The 22,287-nt window shown below is 54.6% G+C and overlaps 1 protein-coding gene across 6 annotated transcripts in view; it reads left to right on the top strand.

The window, feature by feature from the left end:
• Positions 1–21,449, top strand: part of SSBP3 (single stranded DNA binding protein 3) — a 156,826-nt gene extending 135,377 nt beyond the window's left edge. For 3 of the 6 annotated variants that reach the window (XM_054573507.1, XM_054573495.1, XM_054573478.1), the window contains 11 exons: positions 3,875–3,941; positions 4,049–4,125; positions 11,121–11,185; positions 11,861–11,909; positions 12,526–12,561; positions 13,041–13,095; positions 14,404–14,474; positions 18,306–18,384; positions 18,598–18,626; positions 18,771–18,872; positions 19,693–21,449. In XM_054573507.1, coding sequence (XP_054429482.1) covers positions 3,875–3,941; positions 4,049–4,125; positions 11,121–11,185; positions 11,861–11,909; positions 12,526–12,561; positions 13,041–13,095; positions 14,404–14,474; positions 18,306–18,384; positions 18,598–18,626; positions 18,771–18,872; positions 19,693–19,722 — 660 coding nt within the window. In that variant the 3' untranslated portion in view covers positions 19,723–21,449. Of the gene's footprint in view, positions 1–3,874; positions 3,942–4,048; positions 4,126–11,096; positions 11,186–11,860; positions 11,910–12,525; positions 12,562–13,040; positions 13,096–14,403; positions 14,475–18,305; positions 18,385–18,597; positions 18,627–18,770; positions 18,873–19,692 lie in introns of all 6 variants that reach the window. The other 3 variants (XM_054573500.1, XM_054573486.1, XM_054573469.1) reach the window with 1 other exon arrangement.
• The last annotated feature ends 838 nt before the right edge of the window (positions 21,450–22,287 follow it).

Below are 22,287 nucleotides of genomic sequence, written 5' to 3'. Positions count from 1 at the left end.
TGTGCATGGTGCAGCCCCCGGCCAGCACTTTACCTGCCTCTCCTGGGAGGCTTGGGGCCGCAGTCCCGGAGCTTGGAGGGCAGCAGCAGAAGCAGCCAGGGTGGGAATGCAGAGTTTCAGCTATTCCAGAGAAGGTGGTAATACCCCTGCCCCTCCCTCCAGCCCCTTCTTGGAAAAGGGTCTTCCTCCTTAATGAAGTTAATTGACAATGTGCATTTTTTCCTGGAAGCTTTTGAGAATTGCCAAAGCTGGTAAATAGAATCCTGCTATTAAGGGGAGAAATGGCCCGTAGGAATGCTTAGATCAGGAGCCTGTGAGGCAGCAGAGCAGGACATTGGGGAGTTTTTCAGCAATGTCTGCCTGCTTCCCAGACCCAACTCAAAACAAGAAAGGATTTGTTCGTATAATTAGAAGAGTGGTCTGCTTATGGGGAGGGCTTTTCAGCCTGGGTTGTGTGCCTTATGTTGGCCCATCAGGGTTGGCAATTCTAGGTGGTCTGGAGAATCAGCCCCTATCTGCCCTCCCCAGTTCAGCCCATCCAGAGGCGGGAGGGGAGCCGGTGAGGTGCCAGAGAATATCCTCTTTTGAGGAGAGACAACTTTAAACAATAAAGAAACTTCAGGGAGTGTCTTTTTATGTCAGAATTTTTTAAATGTCTAATTCCTCGAGTGACCTTCCAAAAGTCCTTAAAAAATCTGACAGCAACACCAGTGCATCCAGCCCTTGTTGCCTTTGGAGCTGGGAGCTCAGTCACTAACTAGATTGGTGTTCTCTGAGTGTTATTATTTCCGTTCTCAAGGCTCCACAAGGCAGCCCCTGAGTGAGACGAAACAGGCACTACAGAGGGATGCTCCTAATCGGGAGCCTTCAGTTTGGAAGTTAAATTGCCTATCAGGTGTCTCCCCGCTTTTTTTTTTCTTCACAAGTCCTTTGTTTCCTCTTTTCTCTGACATTAAGGGGACAAATTTGGACAAGAAAAATTAGAGATTTGGCTTTTTGAGCAAGGAGGGCCCTATGGCTACATCACAGATGAGGAAACAGGGTTGGGGTATGGGAGTGACTCCCCGAACTCTCCCGGGGAGCCGGCCCGAACCCTTCTCTGGCTCCGGGGCCAGTGCTGCTTGCACCTCTCCTTCATTCAGCACTCCTCGTTGTGAAACTGTCTCTGTTTTTAACCAGTCACCAAGTGGGTCTCCTTTTTGCTATTGCACACGTGCGCCCCAGCAGCGACTTTCCCTCCTGCCCTTCCAGGCTCTCCTTGGCCTGACCTGGCCTCTGCCCCGGGGAGAGAACAGATGCTTCCTTATCATAATTGTGGCCCTTCCTCCAGCCATTAAGGGACACTAGAGGAAGCAGTGTGTTTCTATTTGTCAATTAACCATGAGCACGTACCCAAGAGAGCAAATGAAGAATAAATCATTATCTATTGCTGGTATTACAAACAAATCTTCTCAACCTCCTGCCACCCCCTTCAGAAAATGACAGTGATTTCCCAATTCCCTCTGAACTGAAGCAATTTCGTCTGCCAAGGGGGGATGTGCCCCTTTCACAGGTACTGCCCCTGAGGGTTTCTTGGAGAGTGCCTCCTTTGGGGCTGCCAGTCGGCCAGTGCCTCCAGCCGCCCGGTGAGCTCAGCCATGCCCCAGGGCATGTGGAGGAGCAGAGGCAGCAGGACTTGCTAGGCTCACGTGGCCGCCTTGCTTAGGGCAGTGAGAAGGGCACTTAAGGGGGCAAGAATCTAAGGGTCATTGACTTGCCACAAAGTCTTGGAAGGCCAGCCCCTTACCTGGCTCCCTGGCTGAGGTTTGGTGCTATGTAAAGAGCATTGCTGTTTCATGCTAGGGTGGCTGGATGGGTGGGGACCAGTGGGGTTCAGCTGGATTTAGGAGAGGAGGACCATCACATCCCAGCGGAACCCCTGCTGGCCTGGCAGCTGACTTGGGTAGGCAGCCGAATGAGCCTGCAAACACTGCCGGGATGTGTCCGTTCCCTGTGCAGACACTTGTGCACCTGCCCCATGCTGCTGTAGGAAAGGCACTGGCCTACTTCCTGGAGCCCATGGGACAGCCTTAGCGTCTCCCTAGCATGTCCCGAGGTATGCACATGGCACATGGTTGCAGTCCCATATTCGAGCTGTTGTTCTACTCTCTCATGTCTAAGGCTTGAGCCTTCTCAGTGCAGCACCCTTATGTCTTGGTCCTTGCGCATCTTCCTTCCCTGGTACAGGAGGTCTAGGCTTCCCTGTCCCATCTCAGGACCGGGGGGGTGAGGAAGGTGAGGGAGGTGATTCCCAGGCCCCCTCCAAACCTCTGCACAACCCAGCTCTGTTCTTGCATCCTGGCATGCAGCCAGCTCATGGGGGCCCAAGGAGGAGCTTTCTGTGAGAACTGGCGGTCAGCACTGGGTTACCTGGAAAGGGAGCGAGGCCCAGCCCCCACAGCTGCTCCATCTGCATGACCATCCTGGGATCCTCCAAGCCAAACAGCCTCAGATGTAACCAGGCTCAAGAAATATCCCAAACCCCCACGGGCAGGCACAAACCAGCCAACTGATTCAGAGCCTGGGAACTCAGAGAGGAAGCAGGGCTGGGAGAAAGCAAGAGATCGGGACAGCTAAAGCCCAGGCGCTGGAGAGACAGGCTCTGTACCCCACAAGCAGGTAGACACAGCTGGTGCCAAAGGCCACTTCAAGAACATCAGCCACTCCCTAGGCTCCTGTGGCCTCCCACAAGCTTCCCCACCCTAGACACCCATACACACCCATTCAGAAGCTAAGCAGTGAAGATTTAGCCCTTCGTTTCCCACCACCTTGTTCCAGGGCTGGTTTGGAGTTCACCATTGGCCCAAAGGCAGATGAGCTGCCCACTCAGCCGTCCCCACAGCAGCAAGCCGGATTGGGGTGATGGTCCCCATCACAGGTGCCCCAGAAGGGGTGGGAAAGGGTGACCAGCTGCCCCAGAGGCCTTACCTCTCAAAGGCAAGGGCCCATGTTGAGTCCTAAGGCGAAGGGCCAGAAGTAAACTTTCCCCACAGTTCTGCCTTTCTCTCTTCTCCAGTGGCAGCTGAAATAACTTCAGTCTCACGTAAATCACTTTTAATAGGTTTTCACAGCGGGCGTTCCAAGTGCTCACTCAGGAAACCCATGGCACCCTGTCCTCGTCATCCTGATAGTAATCACACCAGCATCTGCCGCCTGCCTCAGGCTTTGGGGAGCAGGCTCTCATTCAGCATCCTGCTCACCCCTCTCCTGGAGGCCTCCTCTTCACCATGGGGCTGGGAAGGTGGCATTTCACGGGAGGGGGCCAGGAGTCCCAAGTGTTCGTCCTGGCTTTGCCAGTAGGTTCCTGAGGTGGGGCTGTTGAGCTTCTGGGCCTCATTTTCTCCTGTCTCCATATCAAAGCCACCTCCTCCCCTGTTCCCCTTCAAAAAGGGCCTTCCACTGTTACAGGCTTTTAGCGAGTGGTTCTCTGGATCCCCTCAGTTTGGAGATGCAGATCAAATGAGTTACATCTCCATGAGGCAAGGGAGAGAAAGGGTTGGGGGTTGGTCGTAAGAGAGAGGGGCACTGCGGCCTCTCAGGAGTGTGTGGCAGTCTCCGGCAGGACACAGACCCGCAAAGATGCCAGGCGGCACGGTGGTTCCTGTCCCACAGAGGAAGCTCCGACCCGCCCGTGCCACAGTTTTCGCTGGTGCCAGCCCAAGCTGACTGCCACTCCCAGGGGACCTTCCCCCGGTTGGCAGGCAGCAGCAATGGTCGTAGAGAGGCCATGTGTGGCCCTAACCAGGCAGGTGGGAGCTGGGGCAGGCAGACGTGTCTTCCTCTGTCCCCTGGCTTGGGGAACAGCCACTCAGCTTGTGTCTCCCATCTCTTTCAGCCTCCGGGAGGAGTTCCTGGGACACAGCCACTGCTGCCCAATTCCATGGATCCCACACGACAACAAGGTAGAGAGGGGTGGGTGGGCTGCCTGGGGCATGGGGCGTCGGGAGGGGCTCCTCCTCCCGCTCCAGTCTGCCTCTGCTGCTCACCGCTTGCCTCCTCTCTCATGCAGGGCACCCCAACATGGGAGGATCCATGCAGAGAATGAACCCTCCCCGAGGCATGGGGCCCATGGGGCCTGGCCCACAGGTAACCCTGTGTGTCCATCCGTTTCCCTGACCATCTGTGCTCCCGCCTTCTCTCCTCTTGCCACAGTCTGTCAGTCTTTCCATGTTGCTCAGCTGGCAGGGGTGAGAACAGAGAGTGTGACCAGGTCCCCAGCTACTCTCTCTGCGCAGGGCTGGGCCAACCCCACCCAGAGCCAGAAGTAGTCCCCCAGCAAGCAGAGTTGAGGGATCCCCAGGAAGCTAGGGTCCCCTCTAGGAGCCTCCTAGTTTAGTTGACAGACCCTTGCAGGGGAGGCATGTGCTAGCATATGGTTTGAGGGATTTGGAAGGCATGGTGCCCAGGCAGTGGTGTGGGTCCTCCAGGAACCCCACAGTCAGGACAAATGAGTGGCCGTCCTAGCTCTGTTTCCTGTTCACCGCAGACAAATCACTTGGACCTCTGCGGGCCCCAGCAGGCCTCTGTGTGCCCCCTTGTCTAACGGGGAGTGGTCTGGATTTGTGGTTCTCTGCAGTGCTACTCCCCCTGAGAGGACGCCAGGCTGGGCAGGGCCCCAGCTCACTTCAACCCAAAGCTGTTGCATGTGTTATAAACTGGGGTCCTGCCTAAAAGTTCTTTTGACCAGAGGGCTCCATTGCAAAAAAAGACCATTTAGAAACCTCTGGCAGAAATTACGTCAAGTGCTCTGTCTACCCCTTTATAGTTACAACACAAAGTTTGTTCCTTGTCACCCAGCTCCATACCCTGTCACAGGTACGGGGTCCCACAGGATCATCGGGCAGGGGCTGGACTGGCCATTCCTGTTTTAGAGCCTCCTCACGGTTGGCGCCTACTCTTCTTCGTATTGTAATGTTGCTCTCTTCTTCCCTCCTGGGGCATTCTCTGGGGTCTGACTACCTCAAAGGAGATAGAAGTCTGGATAAGGGGAACGGAAGTTCCTACGGTGAGAGTGGAAGGGTTTTGTTCCAGCGTGTTTCCTCCCTTTTCTGCCCTGCCCAGAAGCCCGCTTCTTCCTCCCACCGGCCTGTAGGTGTTCTGATTCTTGGAGCCCCTCCCCAGGTTTCTACCTGCCTTGGGGGTGGAGTAGCATCCTCCCAGCACGCACACACACACCTTCCTTTTGTAGGAGAGGGCCCCTGCGACACCCCGCAGCCCTCTCCCCACCCAGCGTTGCGCTTGCAGCACGTCCAGCCCCTGCTTTCTTCCTGGTGGTGCCTCAGCGTCTGTGGTGGCGAAGGCTTCAAGCAGGGCCTTGTCTCCTGTTGGCCCCACAATCCTAAAAAGGAGGCAAGTCTGCAGCAATTGCAGCCTGGTTTCCCTGTTTTTCTTTCTTCTTTCCTCAAATCCCTCAGAGATCAGTTCTGGCCACCCTCTTAAGCCATCAGGGTGTCTTAAGCCCCCCTACCTGTCGAGTGGCCGTTTTGGGCTGACCTCTGCAAAGCAGCAGAGCCGAGGAACCCGGGGCAGGGTGGCAGAGCCTACAGAAGAGTCTCCGGAGTTTCCCTCAGCCTCTACCGCACATTAGCAATACTCTCAGTGTTGAAATTGGCAACAGCCTTGGCATTCCAGAATGTTCTGGAGGGTGAAGAGGATGGAGTCTGGGGTGGAAAGCTTCATTCCTATACTGTTGCCCACCCTTCTGGATTTTTGGAGTCCCAGCAGCTGCATCTGTGAAATGGGAAGGAGACCAGCGTCTGCCTGGTGGGGTTGCTAAAAGGGGAGGGTCATGTTCTTGGCCTGACATTTGGCATAGGTAGCTCTGACTTGGGGGCTTAAAACAGGTGTTCAGAATTCTAGTTGCTTGGGCTTGGTAATTGTTTTTATGGTTTTGTTTTATTTTTTCTGCCAGAGATCATTAGTATATTGAGGTTCTAGAAGCTGGTAATGGATGTTTTCAGACTGGGTGAGGGCAGAGTGTTCCAGAAGTTGAAGACTTCATCGTGGGTTAGTGCGTGTCGCCTCATGTCAGTGGCCCCAGCGAGCAGTCTGGTGCACTCCTGTGTCCTGCTTTAAAGAGGAGATGAGGGTATTGAGGCTGAGGTCTTGCTGAAAAGAGCTTCCTGGGCCCAGTTGGCCATCCTGGCCTCACCGAGCTCTCCTGTTGGCCCTGAAGGGGGTGCCCCAAGCGGAGGGAGATTCTAGCACAGGGGTGAGGCCAGCTGACCCCCCTCACCCCCACCAACCTCAGGGGTCCTGAAAACATCTCGTTTGTTCTTTATTTTATCAACATGGAGACCCTTAAGTGCTTTTCCTATGTCTTCTGTACTCCTCTGGGTAGTAGGGGGCAGTATTAAGTCCCCGAGCCAAACTCCCTCAGAGCAACCCAGAATGCCTGTACCAGCTCCTCACTGTGGGTCTTGAGCCTGGGCAAGGTTGGGGTGTGGGATGGGTCGCAGGGTCTGGGGTCAGCCAGGGAGGGGCAGCACAAAGCCTGGAAGTTTTGGGCCCCAAGGCTGAGGATGGGGAGAGGACAGATTCTCTCTGCACACCCGCCAGGCCTTTCTCTTGCCCGTGAGGGTGCTGTCCTGTGGCCAGGAGAAGGGTGAACTGAGAACTTGGTGCCGGAAAGCACAGTTCTGGCCACGGCTCAGCCTGGCTGGGTCTCGGTTCCTCACCTGCACAGTGGGCGGCCAGGCGATGACCTCACGGGGCTCCTTGTAGGCTGGGTGAAGCAGCAGCTGTAGGTGCCCCGGGGATCCCATTCCCTTGCTGGGCCCTAGGCTCAGGCTGTTAGTAAGGTGGCGAGCCCTTTCGTGTCCTTTAGTAAGCGCCACTGCATGCACAGTGCTAAGCTGAGACCTCAGCCTGTTATTCAAAAGGGGAATAAGATTGCTAATAGCCACAACTTTCCTAACAAAGAAGAACAAGTAGTGTGTGGTCTTGGCTACTTTACAGATTTCAGGTCCACATGGAGCAACACTGCACGTTTGAAGCCTGTGTTGCATTTTAGCCTAAATGTTACAAAGGAACCAGCAGACCAGGCATTGCCCTACCCTCTGCCCCCAGTCCCTCAGACAGATTTTACTCTGATTTTGTGAAACAGCAAGTGCCAAAAAGGAGGTAATATTTCCACTTAATTGTTTTCTTTCTGTAAAGAATTATGTGTGTAGGTCGTGTCAGGTGGGAACCTTCTGGGAACTTTTTCAAAAGCGAATTGAATGGGGCAAAAACTGCAGGGGCTTCTAGCCGGGGTCAGGTGGAGAGAATGCACGGCCCCCCAGAGGTGCTGCCGCCCCCAGGCCTCACAGACGCCAGTTCCCAGGGACACTGGCCCTCAGCGGTTCTGGTTCAGGTTGGGGCGGAGGCAGCACAGCCTGGAATCAGAACGCCATTCTGGCCTGGCTCCAATCTGAGAAAGTACAGGTGAAGGATGACCCATGATCCCTAGGAGATTTCTGTCACCCGCAGTGGGAGGAGCAGCCCCTGCCTGCTGATCAGCGCAGTCCGAGCTCAGTGCCTCTGAGCAGAGACCTCAGAAAGACGGAGGATTGGAGCCTGGGCAGAGCACCCAGGGCTGGGTGAGGAGGGAGCGGGCCAGTCAGGGACTTCCCTGGGAGGCCTCCCAGTGTGGGATGGCCAGGCCCCCGTGTGACTAGAGAGGGGTAGAGGACAGGACCCCCGCCTGCCAACTGCCCCTGCAGCCGGAAGTCCTCTTTGACAGATCTGTTACAAAGATGGCTCTTCCCCTAGTTTTAGGGGAAGATAGCACTAAGCAGGCCACAGGCAGCACCGAGAAAGAGCTCCTTTGACAAGGCGTTTTGGGAGGTAGTAGCAGCCAGCCACCAGCCCCTGCTGGCTGCTGGGTGACTTGTTAAGTTAGTTCGGACCCTACATAGAGCATGTTGCTGAGACCAGGACGGTGGGACCTGATGCAGAGTCCCCAGCAGGAGGCCCGTCAATGTCCTGACTGGGAATCGGATCCCTCTGCCGGGGTCTGGGTGCCCACCTGGAGCTGAGGGCATGGGTGGTTGGTCCCGTGGCTGCGCTGAGAACTCTGTGTCTCCAGCCGCCGCCCCTCTCCTGTGGAGCTGTGCTTGAGCAGAGAAGGGGGCAGCCTCTGGCTAGTGGCCACACCCGGCAGCCCAGTGCTGCAGGCAGGGAGGCAGGCACTGGGAGCAGGGAGCGCCATGTCACCTGAGTCTGCGAAACCACGTTTCCAAGCCCACCTGCCCTCTGTGAAAGGCTGGTGTTTGTGACTTGAAAACTTTCCTCCAAAACCTAATTTTTAGCCCTACTTTCCGCCATGACTTACTGTCTGGCCCCCTTGGTCCTCCAGCTTGACATCTGTGAAGTGAGGAGGTGTGAGTGGCCCTACAGCTTCTGAAGGAGGGGGGACCCGGTGGGCACAGTCCCTCCAGGGAAGCAGTGATGCTGGCTGCTTGGGAGGCTCCTGAGGGCGGGGTAGGGTCAGGAACAGCAAGCCGTGTACCCGAAGCCTCCCTGAGGGGGTCTCATGTTCAGGCATCTTTTGGAAGTGGAAGCGAGCACCCTACTTGTTACCTCCTCTCAGTCTACCCCCCGCCCCCATGGTGCAGGTCACTCTCCTGGGTGGGAGAGGCAGCAGGGTGCTGCAGCCGGGCCCCTGGAAGATCTCTCTCTCTCTCTCTCTCTCTCTATCCCCCCCCCCTTTCTGGAGGAGTTGGGCTGTCTGGGAAGGGGGTGAGCTTTCTGCTCTGGACGAGCACGAGTGAGGCTGGGATTTGTAGAGGGGACCTCATAGCTTCATGTGGGGCTTAGAAAGGGCCCTTTAAGAGCTGAGGTTCTATGATGTTTAAGGCAGCACTGAGGGCTTTGGCACTGGTTCTGCTGCCCGCATCCCAGAGCAGTGCACACCTCTAAGGGCTGACAGCACTTCAGAGCTGTCATTTCATCTGGTTCTCACAGGGCCCGTGGGGTGGGGAGTTCTTTGTCCCTGGTCTGTGAAGGAGGCCGCCGGGCCGAGGGCTTCAGTCCCAGCATGGCTGCGTGAGACACCGTTGTCCTGCTTCTGTGCATCAGTTTTTTAACCTTTAAAGTTAAAGGGAATAGTAATGGGGTTGTGCGATAGTTAAATGTAGGCGATAAAAAGCACGTAGCACAGCCTGGCGCAGAGTGAGCATTATTGTTATTTGTGTAGTTTGCGCAGTCACCAGCAAGTGGCTAAGCCAGGGCGCTAACCTCCCCCATGTTCTGACCCCAAATCCATGGCACTACTGTGACATCTCTGTCAAGTGGGCCGAGCCCTGCTCGTCCCCGCCACACAACCCCGCAGTTGGCCCAAGGGCAGCTGCACACCCTCTCGGCCCTGATCGGGCACGAGGGGTGCGGGCTTAAGCATCTGGCTGTCTGAGAGGCTGTCTGCCCTGTCCCCCCCCCCCCCCGCCCTGCCCCGCCCCCAGCCCCAGGCCTAGCTCATTGCCTGCCAGCCTGGTCCTGCTCCTGTCATTGTCCACACCCTCTCTGGGGATCCTGCTATAGACTCCACGCCCCTCTGTGGGTGACCAAGCAGAGGAGGTGGCCCCTGGCTTGGGACTCAGCATCCGCCTCCTGTTGCCTCTGAGGTTGTAGCTCCCGCTCTGGCGCCTCCCGTTCGCCCCACCCCACTGGCCTCTCAGGTGTGTGATGTGGAGTGCAGACTCTGTCCAGAGCTTTACAGATCTGGGTTTAAACCCCAGCTGTGTCATTTGCTGACTGACTGGGACTTTGTGCAAATCTTTCTCCCTTGAGACCCTCAGTCTCCCCTTCTGTGGAGCAGCCTTGTGTGTAGTAAGGACCAAACCAGAGACTGTATATAAGCATACTATGTGCTCAGTAAAGAACAGCTAATTCTGGCTCTTCTTTGCCATTAGTTCCACCAACCTACGTCTTTCAGATTCTTCTGTGAGGACAGTGCTGATGCTGCAGCCGGGCCCTTTTTCCTTTTCCCTCTTTCACTCCTTCACTGGTCGATTCAGCACCTGCTCTGTGCTGGTGCGGTGGTGAGGGGGCTCTGAAGGCCACTACGGCACAGTTCACATCTTCTTCCACAGGCGCTTGGAGTCCCAATGGGAGAGACGGACGTGTGCGGTATGGGCAGGGGAGGAGGGGAGTCACAAGGCATTGTGGGAGCAACCAGGATGGAGCAGTTAACCCCACGGGGTGGGGCAGGGAAGGTTTCACAGAGGAAGTGCTCTCTGAGCTGGGTATTCGAGGATGTTTAAGAGCCCATCCAGTGGAGAGGGGGGTCAGGCTTGTTTGTGACCGGAGAGGAACCAGGCAAGAGGCCTGGGCCACCTGGAGCAGGCGCTCCTGGGGCGCGCCCCACTCTGCCTCAGTGGTTACACTGAGCTGGGCTGGGACTCCGGGCAGTTTCCGAATTGTCTGCTCTCTCTTCTCACACAGAACAGTGATCCCTCCTGAGGGTAGAAACGGTTCTCCTTTGCTCTAGCACTGTGCCTGCTGAGGCCCCGCATGCTGGCGCTTGGATTAGGCAACCCTATCCGGGGCCAGGGGGACAACCCAGACCTGGGGCGAGGTGGCGTGTGTACATACCAAACCTTGGGGACGGCTGCAGGTCAGGCCTTTCAGGAGCGTTTCTCCCCCTTCCATGGTCAGCACCCCCCGCCCCCGCCCCCCGCCAGCCTGCTGGCGGTGTCTTCCTCAGAGAGCCCGAGGTGGCTGGCCTTCACCAGGCGGGTCTGTTACTGAGTCGTCCCCTTTACCTGCTTGAGACCTGAGGGGAAGGTGCCCATCAGAACCTTGAGCCCAGAGATGTGAGTGGCTTGCTTGCCGTCCATGTGCTTTTGGGAGAACCCTCTGGAAGCCCCCAAAGCTGTGTTTCAAGTTGTGGCTGTCCCTCTGTGCTGGCTCGTCATTGTGATTCCATCACTTGACTCCCACCCTCCCTCCACCTTTTTTAAACAAATATTTTTTTCTCATCAGATTCTTTTCACAGACTAATCCTCTTGCTTATATTCTGTCTGTTTGTCCCCCCCCCCCCCCATCCCTTCTCTCTCTGGTTCCCCTTCTTCTCATAGACTGACCCTTGGTTATCGTTGCAGAATTACGGCAGCGGCATGAGACCACCACCCAACTCCCTCGGCCCCGCCATGCCCGGGATTAACATGTAAGGCAGAAGTGACCCACCAGTGGCTCAGAGCCCATGGTCCCCCCAGCCCTCACTCTGCTGTTCTCCTGGAACACGTGTGATTCATTCAAGCCATTACTGGCACCTCCCTGGACCTCTGTCTCCTAGTCAGCAAAGTGAGGATGTTAAAATACTGATGATGAGACCTCATCCCATAGGGTGCCTTACATGCCCAGCACTGTCCTGAGCATGTCACGTGGCCTAGTTCACCGAATCTTCATAATCACCCTGTGAGGTGGTTATTACCATCTCCCATTTACAGATGAGGTAACTGAGGCACAGAGAGGTAAAGCCACTTGCCCAGGCTCACACAGCATAAAGTGGAAGGATCAAGATTTGAACCCTTGTACAACTGTTCCAGTGCTTTAGTGTTTCTTAACCGCTTTGTGGTCATAAATCCATAGGAAAGTGCACATGCAGAGGAAACTTTATGTACTTCACAAGTTTTTCATATAATTTATAGGAGTTTGTAGATTTCTACCCATGGAACTACCCGTTATGGCCCCAGAGCCAGATGGCCTCTGAGGCCCTCGGCCGGTATGAAGGGCATCCTGTTAGTCACTCCAGCCCTCGTGTTCTGCCCCTGCTGGCACCACCCCCTTGGAGCTGATGGTACCTTTTTCATTGTTTCGTCTCTCTCTCTCCCTCTGTCAGGGGCCCGGGAGCTGGCAGACCCTGGCCCAATCCTAACAGTGCTAATTCAGTGAGTACCAGCTCGGCTGGGTGGTATTTGCCATGGAGGATCTGGGGTGCAGGGTGGTTCCTGTCCCCAGGTTGGAGGTGTCAGATGGAAGGGAAGATGCAGCAAGACTCTACCTGATGCCCCCAAAGAGAATCCCACCTGTAGGTGGAGGCTTGGGAATAACGTGCTGGTGCCACGTTGGGCGTGGTCCCTGCCCAGCCCAGCCCACTGCTCTGCAGAAACTCCGAGGTGTGAGCTGAGAGCTTGGCTCAGAGAGCGCTGCTCAGCTCGAGGCTCCTGCAGGGCCAGCTGCCAGCTCTCAGAGGAAGGAGCCGGGAAGGGGCCAAGCGCAGGCAGTCCAGGGGAGAAGGCCAGAGGGGTGGGGTGAAGTTCCCGCCTTCCTGCCCTCAAACGGGGCCCCCTAAGGCTCCCTGCAAGGCTCTTGGGATCAGCTCAGGAGCTGGATTTTGCTCACACCCCCGGCCCTCCTAGCGAAACTAACCAATTGGCTCAGTAGATCCCACAGCCTGTCCCATCAAGAGTAGGGTCTTGTCCCTAGGTGGGTTTGGAAGCCAAGAAATGCTGTCTGTCGGAGGAAGTGACTCTGACACGTGGCTTCCCCACCTCTTATTTTTAGATTCCATACTCCTCCTCATCACCCGGTACCTACGTGGTAAGTGTGTGTGGGTTTGGGGTGTTGTATGTCTCTCCACTTGTGACGGAGTGTGCAGGAGAACTTCCTGGGTCCCTGTCTCTTTCCCTTTCAAAACACATTCTGAACACAGATTCCGGCTGTGCTAGAGCTTACCATCAATGCTCAGGGGTTTGTACCCTCTGGTGGCAGAAGTTTTCAAGGAAGACCTGGACTTGGGATCCCCATCTCAGGGGCTGACCAATGGGTTGGCTAACTTCCACCACAGGCCCCTGGTTTCGGCCCTAGTTTCACCGGTAGGCATGCATGTGAGCATACACAGCCATCTCAGTTTAATAAAAAGCGGGGGAGTCCAAGTCCAGGCCCCTAAGGCTTAAACATTCTGGCTGAATCACCGTGTGGGCCCCAGGGGGGCACTTGCAGCTGTTGTGCTGGAGCTTAGTGGCCTCTCCCAACGTGTCACCACCATGGGTTTCTCATGTCAGTTATCTTATCTCCAGGGACCCCCTGGTGGTGGCGGCCCCCCAGGAACACCCATCATGCCTAGTCCTGCAGGTAAGAGGGCTTGGGGAAGGGGTGCCTTTGGGGGCACAGGGAGTCCTGGAGGGGCACAGGTGCAGAGACAGAGCCCCCTAGCCACTCTTCCTGAGCAGCACATCCTCCGCTGGTCGTCGCGGCATCAGGGATTTGGGGGCATGAAGCCCCTGATGCCACAGAACCACTGTGTGGCCTCAGCCAGATCACGTCTCATCTCTGGTTAAAAGACGAGCAGAGCAGGGCGGTGGGGGAGCGGGGGGTCTCACTGACCTCAGCTCCCACGGGTCAGAGAGGACCCTGTCCTGGTTGTGCATTTCTCTAGGTTCTGGCAGCCTGGGACCAGGACTCTGTGCGTTGTTGCCTCCTGGCTTCTGGTCTTCCCTACAGGAGACCCTTCCCTCCCTTTTTCTTGAACCAAGGGCGAGCACACATGCACACATGCAGGCATGTGCACACATGCACACACTGTACTGCACTGGTGTTCCCTCCCCAGCCTAGAACAGCACACCACCAGCGAGGGAGAATGCAATACACAGTCCTTACCAACCCCAAAAATAAAAAGTGAGAGGTGGTTGGATTTCTGCCTGAGAAATACGGGACCTGCTCCTGATATAAACATGTTAGCTGATTTCCTAAGAAGTCATTTCAGGCTAACTGGGGAGACAGAGGAGGGGTCCCTCTCTCCCTCCCCCTCCTCGGCTCCCCATAGCAGGGAAGCTGCTCAGCTGCAGGGGTGGAGCTGGCGGCAGCCGTGATATTCCGGCTCCCACTCCGACTCCTTTCTGCTGCTGCATTTTTATGAGCTGCATGACCTACATTCAGACTGGGTCACATTAAACCACTCCATATGTTAATGTGTCTCCAGCCCCGTCCCTGTGTCTCTCTCCTGCCCCATCAGCTTGGCAGGGTGGCCCCCAGGTAATTTGTGACGTTTCTCTTTCCCCAATTTGATTAAAACCGCTGGGCAGGGTTGAGGGGAGTGCAGGTGGTGGTCTGGCTGCCCCTGTGTTGTCCCAGCCGGTGACTAGATCTGGTTTGGGGCGGGGAGATGAGGACTTGAACCTGTAATCTCCCTCTGCCTTGGCCACGCTGCTGTCCGGACACCCTGAAATCCTTCGTTGCAGGGTTGAGTGGTTTTCACAGTTGAATTTTCTGTGATTAAAAACTTTGTGAATCTTCATTAAATACAAATTAGCCAGAAAATGGAGGTACTTAAAGAAAATTTTAGGTGATAAAATACAAAAGAATGAGTTCAAGTGCCATGAGTTTGTTTTAATTAAGAAATGAATTAATCACCCTGACTTGCGGGTTTCCACTGTTCCACAGATTCAACAAATTCCAGTGACAACATCTACACAATGATTAATCCGGTGCCGCCTGGAGGCAGCCGGTCCAACGTAAGTCTGCTTTCTAATAATTTACATATCGGATACAATAACAAATCATAATTAACTTCATCAGCTGAGGGGAAAGCAAGTTTAATTGATTTCAGCCATTTGTTACCAAAGATGAATAAAATAAACCGTCAGAAAAGTGATTAACTCTTGGGTACCTCAGTTCCCATTTCATAGCTGCCAAGGGCTGGGAGAAAAGGGATGAAGTGATTCCCATTCCTCTGGTTGGAGTGGGGCGCCAGGCCCCACTGTGGGGGTCCCTTGCTCCCCTGTGTGGGTGTGGGTAAGCGCCAGGGGGCGGGGCCGGGCAGGGGGTGGGGCGTTGGTGCCGGTCCCTGCTCTGCTGTCTGGCTGTGCCATCCTGAGCATCCCTCATCCTCTCGGGTCTGTTTCCTTGGCCATGGGGCTCAGAGTGGAAGCCACAGCAGGAGCACGTGGCCCTTTTGGGGACCTACCTGCCACGTGTGTCCTGCTTCTTAGGGAGCCTTGCGACTCCCCTGCCCTACACCCACTTTGCCCCTCTTCAGGCCATTCCTGCGTCAAGAAGAATCTCCCCCTTCTTAGATCCTCAAAGCTCCAGGTTTCAAGTGATGTTGCAGCTCAGTCTACCTTTTGTGATCACTCCACTCCCTGTGCCTCTGCCCTGTGTCACATGGAACTTGGCTCTGCAGCTGTAGTGTGTCTCCCTCTCCGCGCTGGGAGCTCCCTGAGGACAACGCCAGTCCATCTCACCCCCAGACAACCCTTCCACATCAGTCTGGGAGCTGAACCCAACCAGCCTTGCCCTCGGGAGCTCAGGATTCGGAAAGGGGGCTGCTGTGTGGCCAGACCAACAGCCTGTGGGCTGCAGAGCCAGGGGGTGGGCTTGGGACCCCAGAACTGTCTGCAGCTTTGGCGGTACTGTTTGGTTTTGTTGGTTCAGTTAGTAATGTGACACCTAAGCCACTCATGTGCTAAACCCTGGCTACAAGCAGCCCAATGCGCGTCACTGCACATGTTTGAGCTGCTTGTAGCCTCTGTGGTGACGGTCTCAGCGCCACGAAGGGCTGTAACCAGGGCCGTGGAACTGAGCGGGGTGGGAACCACGCGTCCCACCACCCCTCTCCCCGCCTTCTGCACGCCCAGCACCTCCCACCTCTGCCTCATCACACCTTTTCTCACCAGGGTGACCGGCCACCCGGCTTTTAGCTCTAAAAGCCCTGTGCTCCAGGAGACAACACACCAGGACACAAAGTCCTGGTTTATGGCAGTGGATGCAGAAAGTTGGGGGGAAGGTGTAAGGCCTATGCAGTGGCCCCAGACACAGGGATTGGGCGTCCTGTGTTAGTGTCACGTGGAAATGGCATTGATCACCCTCCTCTCACGGTCGTCGTTGCCAAACTTTTCCTGACCACGGGTTCTGTTGGTCACAATCTGTAGCCCTCGCCAATGGGTCAGCCGCATGGCGTCGTCCCAGGGGTGTGACTCAAGTGCGCTGCAGTGACAGGGACCGGCAGCACCCACCTTCACCTCTGCTTGCAGATGAGCTGTTGTGCTCTATGTTGCGATAGTGCAGTTTTCAGTTTTCATGTTGTGAGTATGGTGACCATGTTTTCTAAGAGTTCAGATGACGGAAATAAGAACGAAAATGACACCAGGAGCAGCATGACCCTGACAGCACCAGGAAAAAAAGGCAAAATGACCGTGTTTTGTCAGTGCCAGGTGGGAGGACACATACAGCTCAGGGTCAGGGAGGTGAAGAGCCAGCACAGAAGGTACTGCACAGTGTGCCGCGAAGAAAAAGAGGGGCCTGAAGGGGTGGGGCGCGTGAAGGGCGTTGGAGACCGAGTCGCACTGGTCTGGGAGGGGACAGGCCTGTCCTTCCAGCTCGGTCAGAAATGGCGGCTGCTGCATTCACTGGGACGTATGCCTTGAAGGAACACCGTTGCCAAGTGGGTCCCTTAATTGCTCCCTGAACTGAGAAGGTTACAGCTGATTCAGAGGCTACAGCTGAGTCTTCTGGGTGAACGGAAGGGGGTTTTGAAGACACATGTGTTGGTACTTGAGGGTAGAGTGGATTCTGTCCGCTGTTAACCAGCAGTCAGGTGAGCTTCCTGCAGTATGTCAAGCGGTGCGTCAAATCCCGGCAGCAAAAACAGGTCCCGGGTCTTGGGTACTTCGACTTGGAAACTGGAGCTTTAGTTTGTCATGTTGATTTCTGTGAAGAAAACATAAATCAAAGATTGTTGGTCTCTTGTCCAGATACAAACTTAGACTTTGCTCATTTATCTGTGCATTTGCCACCAGTACACAGTTAATTTGACAAATGTCATTCAGTCTGTAAACATCTTACCTGTTGAATGCCCCATACCCCTTGCCCCCCAAGTGCTACAAAGGGATGTGATTTGCTTCCGGTGATGTCAGGCTGTCATAATGAAAGTTTCTGGTCACTTGTCAGTTTCCTGAAAACATATAGAAGCTCTTAATGAGATTTTTGATTTTCTAGAAATTGCGTGCCTCAGGCAGCTCCCACAAAATGGCCATCATTGTTGCTGGCCGTGGGAGAGATGTTAAAATGTTGGCCTGCTGTGATACGTTGAGATGAGAATGGAGAAAGGAATTCACTGAAAGAGCAGTGTATGTGCTATGTCTCCAGAACTGTTTGATGATCTTTAAAGAGACCATGAGGAGCCTAGATGAGGACGAGTGGACCGCGGACCCCACCTGGGTTGTTCAGAGTCACGGAGGGGAGAGGAGGTTGCAACAGAACCGCATAACAGCCAAAGGACCTACTCATTTTTTGGAAATGAGACTGCTTAAGAACTCAAAAATGTCACCAGTAAGGGCAGCCCCATGAAACAGGACTTTCCCAATTTCTTTATTAAAACCATAACTTAATTGGAATCCAGCTTGGATCACACAAGTTCAAATTACCTTTCCGCTTTAAAACCGTTTCCCTGAGAAAGACAGGTTTGATTGCTAATGACGTCCAGGGTGCTTTGGAAGGTTCAGAAACGATGGGCCTCTGAGACGGAGGTAGCCGTCGGGTGAATTCACAGACACAGAGGGCTTGCCTGAGCGGAGGCGGGGCCCTTCCTTGGCAGGTGCCGCGAGGTTAACTCGAGACAGACCCCAGGCCTGAATGGCAGAGCTGACGCCAGAAAACAGGGTAAAACATAGTGGTAAATCTTTGTGACCCGGGTTACGCAAAGCTGTCTTCACACCAAAAGCACAAGTGACAAAAGAAAAAAAGTAGATACATCAGACTGCATCAAAATTGAAAACTTTTGTGCTTCAAAGGACACTGTCAACCTACAGAGTGGGAAAAATATGTGCAAATCATATATATGATAAGGGACTTGAATCTAAAATACGGAAAGAACTCTTAAATAGTAAAAAAATTAAAAAAATGGGCCGAGGGTCTGAATAGACATTTCTCCAAAGAAGAACAAATAGACAATGAAATGATGCTCATCATTATTAGTTATTGGGGAAATGCAAATGAGGCAATGTCAAGTGGCACAGCTGCTTTGGCAGACAGCCTGGCAGTTCTGTAAAAGGTTAAATGGTCACCATGTGACCCTGCAGTTCCACTCCTAGGTACCTACCCCAGAGAAAGGAAAATGTGTCTCCACGATAATTACAAATGTTCGTAAGCATCATTCCTAATAGCCAAAAAATAGAAACCACCTAGATGTCCATCATTCTGCCCTGAGGGCGTGAGACAGGAGCCCCCACGAGAGGAAGCTCCCTGAGGTCAGGACGCTGGCGCTGCTGGGCCTGCGAGCCCAGGAGCGCGGCCAAGGGCTGAGGCCGAGGCCCGCTGAGCCGCCACACTCTGTGCTTCTTTCTCAGTTCCCAATGGGTCCAGGCTCGGATGGCCCGATGGGAGGCATGGGCGGCATGGAGCCACACCACATGAATGGATCGTTAGGTAAGCCTTCTCTTTGCCTCGGCTCCTGGCTCAGCTAGGCCTGGACCACAGTCCCAGCCTCTGCTGGGCCCACAGGAAGATCCCGAGAGAAAGATACTGCTAGGATAGAAAATTCTCTGCAGAGAAACAGTGTGGGATGAGGGTGGAAGGGTTTGGAGGCCCCTCCACAGAAGACTGGGCAGGAAACTGAACAGGATTCTTTTTTTCTTTCAGGGTCAGGTGATATAGATGGACTTCCAAAAGTGAGTATTTGACGTCTCTTCCCTGAGAGCACCCCCCTGCCCTCCCCTGAACCCTCCCCGCAGGAAGCCTGTCTCCCAGTCTGGCTGGGCAGGTCGTGGGGGCCCGGGACTCAGCTCCTCTCGTCTCCTCTCCTCTCCCTGCAGAATTCTCCTAACAACATAAGTGGCATTAGCAATCCTCCAGGCACCCCTCGAGACGATGGCGAGCTAGGAGGGAACTTCCTCCACTCCTTCCAGAATGACAATGTAAGTGCCTCTTGCCACCCTCATTTCATTCCCAGACCATCGTCTGACCCCTTGAGGTCCAAGCTCTGGAGACTACCCGCTGAACAAACTCCAGAGCCTCCTGGCCAAGCCTGCCCCAGGGCCTGTGTCCCAACAGCGTGTTAGAGGCCCCTCGCCTGGGTTATGTTTCCACACAGTGCAGAGCCCTCACCTTTGTCCCTGCTGTGTGGCCCTGACCACTGCCCCCTGAATGTGACAACTGGCAGACCCTTCTCTAGGCATCTGTGTGTAGGCACAACGCCTCAGTCACTGATTAAGCTGATGTGGCTTGGAAAGCCTTGGGCTGGGACTCGGGAGGCCCACTGGGTTCCTGTCCTGGGCGTCTGTTTCAGCCTGTCCTGGGGGAGGGGGAGGTACAAACAGTGGTTTCCTGGGGTCTCGCTGCAGAGGGGTCAACCGTCTGCTTTTCCATGCTGGGCTCGTGTTTACAGTCTTACTTGAAGGAACAGCCTCGTAGTGGAGCTGGAGAACCCCAGACTGGCTCCCACCCCAGAGCAGCGTGGCTCAGCGGCCCCCAGCTCTCTGTGGTCCTGTGCTGGAAAGAGGGGTGATTTGAGGAAGGAAAGTGGGGGGTGAATCTGCCTCCAGGGTTCCTGGCAGAAGCACAGGCAGGCCGAAAGATGCCTCCTGGCCCTGCTGGGCCCCCTGCCCATCCAGTGTCACCCGGCCTCAGCCCAGAGAGGCCCTGGACTGGTCCCGTCCACCCCTGTTTAATCAGACCCTCACAAGGCTCCTGCTCTCCGGCCCTCACGACCCCCCTTCTCTGCTTCTCCCCCTCCAGTATTCTCCAAGCATGACGATGAGTGTGTGATCCCCCCTCCTCTTCTCCGAGATGCTGAGAGAGCCGGCATTGCAGGCGGGAAGATGGCAGAAATTATGCAAGAAGAAGTGAGGTGTCATTACCCAGGAGCAGGGGGAAGGGCATCTCCCCACTCCCCCTCCCCCCCGCCCTTTTCTCCACTCCCCCCACTTTTCCCGATTTTAGTTCATGCAATAAAAAGGCCGAACTTTTTATTCCATAAAACATGAAGGACAAAACTCAAAAATATATTTCAAGTCAATGACCAGAAAAATCCCACCCCTTGCCCTTCCCCAAAAGGACCTTTTATGTACATGACACTTTTTTTTTTTGTTTTTTGTTTGGGGTTTTACCGTTGTTGGGATTTTTTAATTTGTTTTCAGGGGGGGCTTTGAGGGAGAAATTTTTTTAAAAGGAAGCTTCTAGCAAGCCCCCACCCTCCCCCCCAATCAACCTCTGCTTTCTTCTTTAAAAAAAAAAGAAAAAGAAAAAAAGGACAAAAAAAAAAAAAACAAGCCCTGCTGTCTGTACCCAAGCCCTTCCACCAGGAAGCTAGTCTAGGTGTGAGATGTCACACTGTCTTTGTAGCCACCTAAAAATAATAATAATAATAATAATAAACTGGGCAGTTTATAATCAGCGGTTTCTTTCGAAAGGCCTTCTTTGGAAAGAAGAAAGGAAGTCACCCTTTTCCACTTGGGATTTTTGGCTTGTGCGGATGGGCAAGGGAGGGGCGGGAACTTTTTTGTTTCGTTTTTTGCTTAGTTTCTCCTGGCCCAGGTGGCGACAGCAGCCACACCACTTGGACCCCAGAATTTCCCCCACCCCATTACACACACAGCTGGAGGGGCCAGGACACCCAAAGGCGCTCAAGACTCCGCCAGGGCGGAAGCTCCGCCCGCTGCAACCCGGTGGCATGCACTGTTTCCCAGGACTGCGTCCTCTCTCCTGAACCTCCCCCGTCCCCCAGCCCCTCGGCCCCCGCCCCAGTCTTCCCAGCGAGGATCCTGCCAGCTGGTGGTGGCCTGGAGTGCAGTGGGGGAGGCCACCTGCGACAGGATGGCTATGACCTGGGACATGGAAACTGTGACCTCCGCATCCTTGTCCCCGTGGCCCTCGCATCGTCCTCGTGTGTGCTGGCAGTGTAGGGCTGGAGTTTGGGTCGGGGTGGGGGGGTGGGTTTTTTTTTTCTCTTGATTCTTCCTCCTTTTTCAAAGATGAGATACCAGAATTGCTCTGCATATGCTTGGAACTGGACGGAAAGACTTTGGAATAGCTGTGGGGGGTGGGGGGGACACCAACCACCAAACAGACGTGCTGTTTCCGGTCCTGTTTTTATTTTCAAAAACCGACATGCGACATTGGAGCCTGTCCCCTCCCAGGAGGGGTGACTTGGCCTCCCTCACCTCAGCACCCCCTATGGAAACCTCTGTGTCTTGCCCCGGAGACACCCGAATTCTTTGTACATTTACTCCCTCCTTCCGCCCCGCCCCCCGTAGCTGGTCTTTGTTTCTCCCCCCTTTCTGATCCATGTATATCATATTATGTGAGATATCATCTGCCTGAAAAAAGACCTTGTGCGGATTATTGGGAACATTGTAGCTGTTTCTGTGTTTTTTCTTACCTTGTAGTCTGGTTCTGAATTAAGAGAGGAAAAAAAAAAAGTAATTATGATACATTGTAGTTTGTGTACGATATATGTTGATAACGTTTTATTAAAGGGACATCTTTTTTCCGCAGCCCTTCCTGACATGTTTGGTGGGGGGCACTTGGGTGGGAGCTTATTATACTGATCACAAAATGCGAGGCGACAGGTTGGGTGCAGAGTTTTTGTTCCTGCAGTGTAACAAGATTTGGTTTTCAGTTTGAGGCCTCTGCCTTCCTGTCCCCAGGCGTGTTAATTCTGCGTTTTCTGTGGAGAGTCGCAGTGGCCTTTGGGAAAGGTGGGTTGGGAGGGAGGACATCAGTCTCACTTCAGGTATGTGGGGGCGTTCTAAAGCCACTTTCGGCCTGCTGCCTTGCAAACACACCTTGGCTTGTCAGAATGTATTTTTCTGGAACTAGAGAAAGGTTTTGGGCGGTCTGTGTGTTCGGCGGAGAGTCGGTGTCAGGGAGGATGCGCTGTGGGCCGCCACACCCTGCTTTCTCCCTTCCCATGGCGTTTGTTTCACTGATCCTAGGGTGCCGGGCCACCAGGACGCTGATTTTTTTTTTTTTTCCCCCTTAACCTCAAAAACAGGGGAGAGTTCTTGAAGGATTTTTAGAGTAGCGCAGTTTGATGCGAATTTAGAAAACCTAAGCAGCGTCCTGGGAGATGGCCAGGGGGCGGGGGGGCTGGAAAGATGTGGAGACCCGGCCCCAGCCATCACCTAGGCCAGAGGCCCTGAGAGCGGGGGAGGTTGGCTGCAGTGGGTGCCGGTTGGAACTCAGAGCTCCCCGTTTTCTGGTGCTCTGGGGACCTCATTCCAGGCCCGCAGCAGGAAGGGAGGGGAACGGTGTCGGAGCAAAATGTGGGCTCAGTCCACCGTCGCAAGACCCGAGGGACCAGACGGCCAAGTGCCAGTTTCAGATCCTGCT

The sequence above is a fragment of the Pteronotus mesoamericanus genome, unplaced genomic scaffold (assembly GCF_021234165.1).
Source record: "Pteronotus mesoamericanus isolate MK-2021 breed Mesoamerican mustached bat unplaced genomic scaffold, CSHL_Meso_final contig_105, whole genome shotgun sequence".
NCBI lineage: Eukaryota > Metazoa > Chordata > Mammalia > Chiroptera > Mormoopidae > Pteronotus > Pteronotus mesoamericanus.
Note: the sequence above shows the minus strand (reverse complement) of the source record. Positions and strands in the feature narration are given on the sequence as shown.